This window comes from Propithecus coquereli, unplaced genomic scaffold, assembly GCF_000956105.1.
Source record: "Propithecus coquereli isolate 6110/MARCELLA unplaced genomic scaffold, Pcoq_1.0 Scaffold27, whole genome shotgun sequence".
Lineage (NCBI taxonomy): Eukaryota > Metazoa > Chordata > Mammalia > Primates > Indriidae > Propithecus > Propithecus coquereli.
In genome coordinates, this window is record NW_012148285.1 from 2,994,574 (window position 1) to 3,002,527 (window position 7,954).

The window sequence follows — 7,954 nt, forward strand, 5'->3', positions numbered from 1 at the left end:
AGGCTGGTCTTGAACTCCTGACCTTGAACGATCCTCCCGCCTCGGCCTCCCAGAGTGCTAGGGTTACAGGCATGAGCCACCGCGCCCAGCCTTTTGTTTTATTCTTTGAGACAGGGTCTGGCTCTGCCACCCAGGCTGGCTGCGGCGGCACGCGTGCCCAGGGCAGGGTCGGCGAGCCGTTCAGGCTGAGCGTCCGCGTAGAACGCGGGGGCTGCCCCTCCAGCGCCCTCTTTTCTGGATTCACCCCTGGTTTTTCTGTGTCAGTAGCTGCCCGAAACTCCGACCTCTCGTTCTTCAGGCCGGAGCGCAGAGCCCATGGGCTTTCGTCAGAACCGTAGCACCCTGCAAGGTCTCAGAAGCAGAGGACTTAGCCTCGCCGCATGTTGGAGCGGAATACAGCCATGCCGAGGAAAGGAAAACATTTTCAAAAAGGTCTCTGCAGATGTTATTGAGGATATTGAAATGAAGAGATCGCCCTGAGTTATCTGGGAGGGCACTGAATGCAACGACAAGTGATCTTGGAAGAGGAAGGAGAAGGAAGTTTGAGACACACAGAGCAGCAGAGATTGTGTGACACGCCAGGGAGCGCCGGGAGCCGGAAGAGGCGAGCAGGGGTCTCCCCCAGCGCCTGCCGAGGGAGCGCGGCCGCCAGCGCTGCTTCAATCTTGGATTTCTGGCCTGAACTGTGAAAGAATAAATTTCCGTTGTTACGAGGTGGTGGCGATTTGTTATGGCTGTCACGGGATACTAATACAGGGGGTTCGCTGTCCTGGAAGCCCAGGTTTAGGCGACGTTCATCCCTGAGAGGGACTGGGGGCGTCAGCTGCCGAAACCCCTGGGGTCCTGTCTGAGCCACACCTCTGAGGCTCGCAGGAGTCCAGAGTCAAAGCCACCAGCCGTGGCCCCTGTGCAGCAGCAGCTGCCCCCCAGCCAGAGACCCACGGGTGCTTGGGGCCCTTACCAGACTCTTCGGCAGGCACAGCCCCTGCTGGGAACCTCACAGGGGGAAAGAAAGGCATGACCAGCAAGCGCACGGTCTGAGAGCCTCTGGGCTGTTTCTCTTGGAGCGCTTCCCCCTAAGATCACAGCAGGAAAATAAGTGAGGACAGAATCTTTCTTATTGACTCTACGGAAAACACGATTTTCCCTTTGCAAGTAGACAAGTAGTCTTTGCTAAGGCCCTGGCTGCATTCGAAATCGTTCTTGGAGCAAACTACTAAATCCACAGCTCTGTGACTTCCATGCAAGGCGAGAATGACAGCTAATGTGCACTGAAAGCTGTCTGCCAGGAACGTTCTAGATTCCATTTCTATAGTCCCGTCAGCATCCCTGGAAGAGGGGTGGAATGGATACCGTATTAAAGAGGAGGAAACAGAGGCTGAGGCAGGAGGACCAAAGCCAGCTTGCCTGCGTGGGTGTTGTGGGCCCGGGCACAGGCTTTCGGACAGGTGAGCCTGGGTTTGAGTCCCGATTCTGCTACCTTCTAGGCTTCTCACTTCCTGTGGCTGCTGTAACAAATGACCACAAACTGGGTGTCAACAACAGAAATGTTCTCTCTCCTAGTTCTCGATCTGGCCCCGTTGTCCCTGCCCAGCACATGACAGGGGAGGAGGTGGGAGGCTGACATGCCTTTGCTTCTGTTCTCAGATGCTCCAGGCGCAAATCAAAGGCCTGGAAACGAGCATGGTGAACAAGAGCGTGATGGAGCAGGAGCTGAAAGAGGTGAGAGAGCACAGGTCCCTCTGCCTTCCCCCGCCCCATCCCGAGCCCGGCTCTCCCACCCAGGGAAACGGAATCGTCCAGGCAAAGCCAGGGAAAAGCCTTCCAGAAATTCCTTCCGCCTTTATTCATACAGAGAGGTTTTGAGAAGGGGAAGCTTCTCGAAAGTTGTCCCATCAACTCCTGCTCATGATGAGTGAGACTCTGTTATGTGAACTTAAATATCAGGCGTCAACTTTCCTGTTATAGGAAAACCACGGTGGTTTAGATCTCAAGGTTGTATTTGAGCCAACGCAGACACCAATGTTGAATTTAAGCCAAGTGAAAAAGTCCAGGGTCCTGAACTAGAAAAAGTTACCCCGAGGGGTGTGATGTCTCCAGTGCCCCTCACTCCATCCCAGCAGCTGCCCCTCCCTGGGCCCCTTTCTCCCCAGAAAGCCGACAGGAGCACCCTGGCAAGCAAGGCAAACAGGGCCGATCTGGAAACCATGGCAACGGAGCTGAACGAGATGATTCAGGGCATGCTCTTCAAGGTCTCGGCCCACGAGCACGACTGGAAGAAGACTATGGAGCGTCTCAGGAAGGACGTGAGCACCAGGGTGAGTACCCTGTGTTAGTTAGTACTTGCTGCGTAACAAATTATCCCAGAACTTACCAGCTTCAAACAACAAATGTTCTCAACTTCCAAGGGGCCAGAATTCAGGAGCCACTCAGCAGCTTAGCTCCGTGACTCAGGGTCTCCCCACAAGGTCACGGTCAAGATGTCATCCAGGGCTCGTATCATCTGAAGGCTTGACCGGAGCTAGGTGAGCTGCTTCAAAGGTGGCGCCCTTGGCTGGGTGTGGCGGCTCAACGCCTGTAATCCCAGCGCTTTGAGAGGCCAAGGCAGGAGGATCGCTTGAGGTTACAGTGAGCTATGATTGTGCTGTTGCATTCCAGCCTGGGGGACAGAGTGAGACCCTGTACCTAAACTATAAAAAGAAATAAATAAATAAAATTGAAAAAACATATGGCACCCTCATGTGGCCATTGGCAACACTCCCAGTTCCTCATCACACAAACGACTCCTCAGGACCCCTTGCGTGGCCTCAGGACATGGCAGCTGACGACCCCCAGGGCAAGTGATCAAAGAGAACAAGAAGGAAGCTGCAGTGTCTTTTATGACTTAGCCACAGAGTGACCCTCCCTTGTCTCTGTAATATCCTGCTGCTTACATGGGAGGGGACGGCTCCACGGTGTGAATACCAAGAGGCACAGCTGGGGGCCATCTCAGAGGTTATACCAGGACTCTGCTGGCTGGAGCGTGTGGCGTGAAGGAGGGAGTCTGTGGGAGGACCAAGCCAGTCATTCATTTATTCCTTCTTCATCCACTGACCGCCCGGGATGTGCCACACCCTGGGGAAGTGTCGATGAGGAGTCACAGCCCCTGCCTTGATTTGTGCAGTGGGACAGAGAGACAGGGACAGTCAGACCAACCATTGCAGTGCTATGCGGTTCTTGCAGCTGGGGCGGCTGCTACGGCCCAGAGAGACTGTAACCTCAGGCAGTCCTCCTGCCTTGGCCTCTCAAAGCGCTGGGATTACAGGCGTTGAGCCGCCACACCCAGCCAAGGGCGCCACCTTTGAAGCAGTTCACCTAGCCCCGGTCAAGCCTTCAGATGATAGGAGCCCTGGATGACATCTTGACTGTGACCTTGCGGGGAGACCCTGAGTCACAGTTTAGAGTCAGGCAGCTCTGGGTCTGAGTCCCAGCTCCGCTATGAGCAGTAGTCGTATGACCTCTCTGAGGCTCAGTTTTCTCATCCGTATAATGGGGATCCATTCATTCATCAACTATGCAAGGGGTGCCTATAGTGCTGGTCACTGCGGACAGAGCAATGGGCCAAAGGGGTCTGGGACGTGGTCTTCGTGGGGATACATTTAGTCAGAGGAATTACACAAACCAATGCATAATTGCAGGTGGATAACATTCTACAAACACTGACCTGTTTCTCTTCAATAATTCAATGGTGGGGATGGGGGGCTGAGAACAGAGAGATTATTTTAGATTAAAAGTCTCAGGAGACAAAGTAACCAAGCGCAACACCCGAAGAGACTTTACTGGTTCAATCGAGCCAACTCTAAAAATAGGCTGGGAATGAGCTCTAAGTCAGGAATCATCGTTAATCATATCAGATGTGACGATGCTATTACGGTTATATAAGAAAGTGTCCTCATCTTTTAGAGATAATTACTCAAATATTTATGAGTGAAATATCATGATTTCTGCAACTTTAAAAAAATTCCATCAAAAAATAAGGCAAACGTAACAACATGACAATTATTATTAAATCTCGGTGGTGGAGGTACGGGGGTTAATTATTCTAGTCTTTCTATTTCTCTATGCATTTGAAATGTTTCTTAATGAAACGGTTTTTAAATTGTTGTTTTAAGCGATCCTATACTCATTGATTTTTTCTTTCTGTATTTCCAACTGTAAAATTCACTCAACATAAAATTAACCATTCACCATTCTAAAGTGAACAACTCAGTGGCATTTAGCACATTCGCAGTGTGTGCAGCCACCACCTCTACCTAGTTCTAGGGCATTTTCATCACCCTCAAAAAAACCTGGACCCATTAAGCCGTCACTCCCCGCCCCTCCTTCCCAACCACTGGCAACCACTGGGCTACTTTCTGTCTCTGCGGACTTGCTTGGTCTGGACGTTTCTTAAAGGGAATCAATCATACGCTGTGTGAATGTTTGAAGCTCATCCATGCTGTAGCCTGGATCTGAGCTTCCTGCCTTATACCCAAGAAGAATGAGAATATATGTCCACACAAAAGCGTGTACATGAATGTTCACAGCAACATTGTCCACAATAGTCACAAGGTGGAAACAACCCAAGTGTCCATCAGCAGATGAATTAGTAAAACGTGGTCTATCCATGTGATGGAATATTATTTGGTCGTAATGTTCCATAATAGATAGCACGAGTGAAGCACTGATTCATGCCACAACAGGGATGAAAATATTATGCGAAGTGAACGAGGCCAGACCCCAAAAGGCCACATACTGTATGATTTCATCTATATTAAATGTTCAGAATAGGGAAATCTGTTAGAGACAGAAGGAGATTAGTAGTTGTCAGGGGCTGGGGGCGTGGGAGGGAATGGGGGCGGCTTGTAACGGGTACAGGATTTCTTTGGGGAGTGGTTGTGATGGTTGCACAACTCTGTGAATATATTAAATACTAAAAGCCATCGACTTGTCCACTTCACATACAGACCCTCAGCAAATATGTGTTGAGTGTGAATGTCAGGTGCATGGGGACCATCTGGAGAAATAAATGTTCTCGGGTCCCCAAGCCTGCAGTTGGGCAGTAGGTTTGATTTGATCTTTTGTAGGAAGCAGGTGATGGTTGGGTTTTTTTTGCCTTGGCTGCTGGGAAACTCATTTTGCAGTTCCCCTCCAACAATAGCATCTAGTAAGGGTATGTACCTTACCCCAAGCGGTATCATTTTCCCCTTCCTGGACTACTTTGCCATTTTTGTTTATTCTTGTTATACTCTATGTAACTTTGCAGGTTGCTGCAAATCCTTTCTGGAAGGAGGCAGGCTGTGAATTAATTGACCAGACTTTCTTTTCTCCCCTTTGGCTGTTGGCAGCTAGTCCACAGTGATCTGGACTCTCTGAAGAAAGAAATGCAAGAGATCTGGAAAGTACTCCAGAGGCTGCTGGTTGAGGGCTTCCGATTCGACCCTGACAGTGCCGCCGGCTTCAGGAAGTGAGTGCGTAGCCTCGAGCCCGGGGACACAGGAAGGGAGTTCCGGCAGCTCTGGGGAACCCCAGAGCCATGGGCAGGGCAGGGCAGGGCAGGGCCACCTGACCAGCTGGGCCTGTCTTGCAGGAAGCTCTTCGAGCGGGTGAAGTGCATTTCCTGCGACCGGCCGGTGGAGATGATGACCAGCCCGTGAGTACAACGCCAGGGGGCGCTGCCGCTGGCTCCCAGGGTTCACACACCTGGGCACACAGCCGCAGGGTGGGTGGGGGGTGTTCGGTGGATGTCACGTATGTATGCATTGATGTGCACCATTCTGTACATGCCTTGTGTGTACACGTGCATGTGCACTGTTCCGTGCACACCACATGTGTACACATCCATGTGCACCATTCTTCAGCCTTCAAGTACATCTGCAGCCACACCCACTTGTGTTCCAGCCCTTGAGTTTATACACATCCACGTACATCATCTATAGACGTATTATGTTCCACCTGTGGCCTCTGAGGGATTCCCTGGGAGGGAGGACGTCACCCTGTCCCTCGTAAGCCTCCTCTAGTGCTACGTGCCAGGCCCAGGTCAGAGCTTCCAACAACAACAACAACAGCAAAAAGAGGGTGGAAGGAACCATTGCAGGGAAAGCAGAACTTTGTTGTACTTCCTCGCACTTATTTTGATACAAGTCTAATACTTTTTAGAAATGTATTGAGGTGAGATTCGCATAACATAAAATAAACCATTTTAAAGTGGACAATTCTGCGAGGTATGGTGGCAACACCTGTAGTCCCAGCTACTTTGGAGGCTGAGGCAGGAGGGTCTCTGGAGCCTGGGAATTCGAGGCTGCAGTGAGCGTTGATTGCGCCACTGCACTGCAGCCTGGGTGAGTGACAGAGAGAAAGACGCTGCCTCTTAAAAAAAAAAATAACAAAGTGAGCAGTTCAGTGGCGTTTAGTACATTCACTCTGTTGTGCAACTTTTGCCTCTATCTAATTCCAAAACGCTATTTAATCCCCTCAAAAGGAAACTGCAGATTCTTTAGCAGTCACTCTCCATGGCCACCCCTGCTCAGCCCCCGGCAACCACGGATCGACCTTCTATCTCTATGGATTTGCATATTCTGGATGTTTCGTATAAGTAGAGTCGTACAAGATGTGACCTTTCGTGTCTGGCTTCCTCCACCGAGCATCTGTCCTCCGCGCTGTAGGTGTCAGTGCTCCGTTCCTCCTCGTGGCTGAGTCGCGCCCCGTCGTGTGGATAGACCACGTTTAGTTTATCCGCTCGGCAGTTCGTAGACAGCCGGGCTGTCTGCCCCTTTTAGCCTTTGCGATTAGCGCTGCCATAATATTTGCGTATGCGCACGTGTTTGCCTGTTTTCAGTTCTCTTGGGGATGAACCTAGGAGTGCAAGTGCTGTCATGTGGCAGCTCTAGGGTGAACTTTCTGAGGAACTGCCAGTGATCTGTTGTGACACTAGGACCTCTCAGGCCTTCCCGGGGTTTAGCCCTGACGGCCCACGAAGCTCGTCACCTCCCCAGGCCGATGCATGTTCACGGAGGGACTTTGGAGCGTCAACCAAAATTTTTCTTTCAAACCACAGATATCTGGCTGCAGCATTATTAATAATAGTAAAAAAATTGGAAACAACCTGAAGTGGTAAATGAGTTACGATGCGTTCACATCAGCCAACATAAACCGTGTTTTACAAGAACACTGTCCAATAGGACACCCTGCGATGGGGACGTGGCCTATAGCCGTGCGGTCCAGTGCAGGGGCCACTGGCCACCTGTGGCTGTTGAGCACTTGAAATATGGCTAATTCGACTGAGAAACCGAATTTTAAATTTTATTTAAAAATTTAGATGATTTAAGTAGCCACATGTGGCCAGCGGCTACTGTATTGGACACAGTAGTTGTGGAAGAATATTTAATGACCTGGAAAAATGTTTGCAATAAATTAAATGAGAATATCAAGTAGTATGTGTGTTATGATCTTATTTTCATTTAAAAAATTACATAAAGATGGAAAAATGTTGGAAGGACGAGTATCAAAACCTTTGTCACGTGGTTGCAGTGCTTTGCTTTTTGTGCTTTTCTGTATTTTCTAAAATGTTGACAGTCAATATGTACGACTGAAAAATGTTATTGTGGCTTAACATACGTAAAATAAGGCACATAAATGTCTATCGTACAGTTCGATGAATTTTTACACCTGCACAGCCACTGCTCAGATTGAGGTGTAGAAGGATTCCAGCCCCCCAAGAAGGCTGTGATGTTTTACTCTGTTTTTATGTCTTTATGAGGCAAAATACACAGGACACAAAATTAACCATTTCAGAGGGAACCGTTCAGCGGCATTTAGTACGTCTACATGTTGCGCAGCCACCACCTGTATCCACCAGCAGAGCATTTCATCCCCGCGAAAGGAAACCCCAGACCCATTAAGCAGTTTCTCCCCATCCTCCCTGCCCTCAGCCCCT

General features: G+C 49.9%; 1 protein-coding gene across 1 annotated transcript in view; it reads left to right on the plus strand.

Moving 5' to 3' along the window:
* Positions 1-7,954, plus strand: part of LOC105812968 (chromosome unknown open reading frame, human C16orf96) — a 30,700-nt gene that overhangs the window by 15,111 nt on the left and 7,635 nt on the right. Inside the window, exons 8-11 of the mRNA XM_012647530.1 lie at positions 1,648-1,722; positions 2,154-2,318; positions 5,367-5,485; positions 5,609-5,671. Coding sequence (XP_012502984.1) covers positions 1,648-1,722; positions 2,154-2,318; positions 5,367-5,485; positions 5,609-5,671 — 422 coding nt within the window. The remainder of the gene's footprint in view (positions 1-1,647; positions 1,723-2,153; positions 2,319-5,366; positions 5,486-5,608; positions 5,672-7,954) is intronic.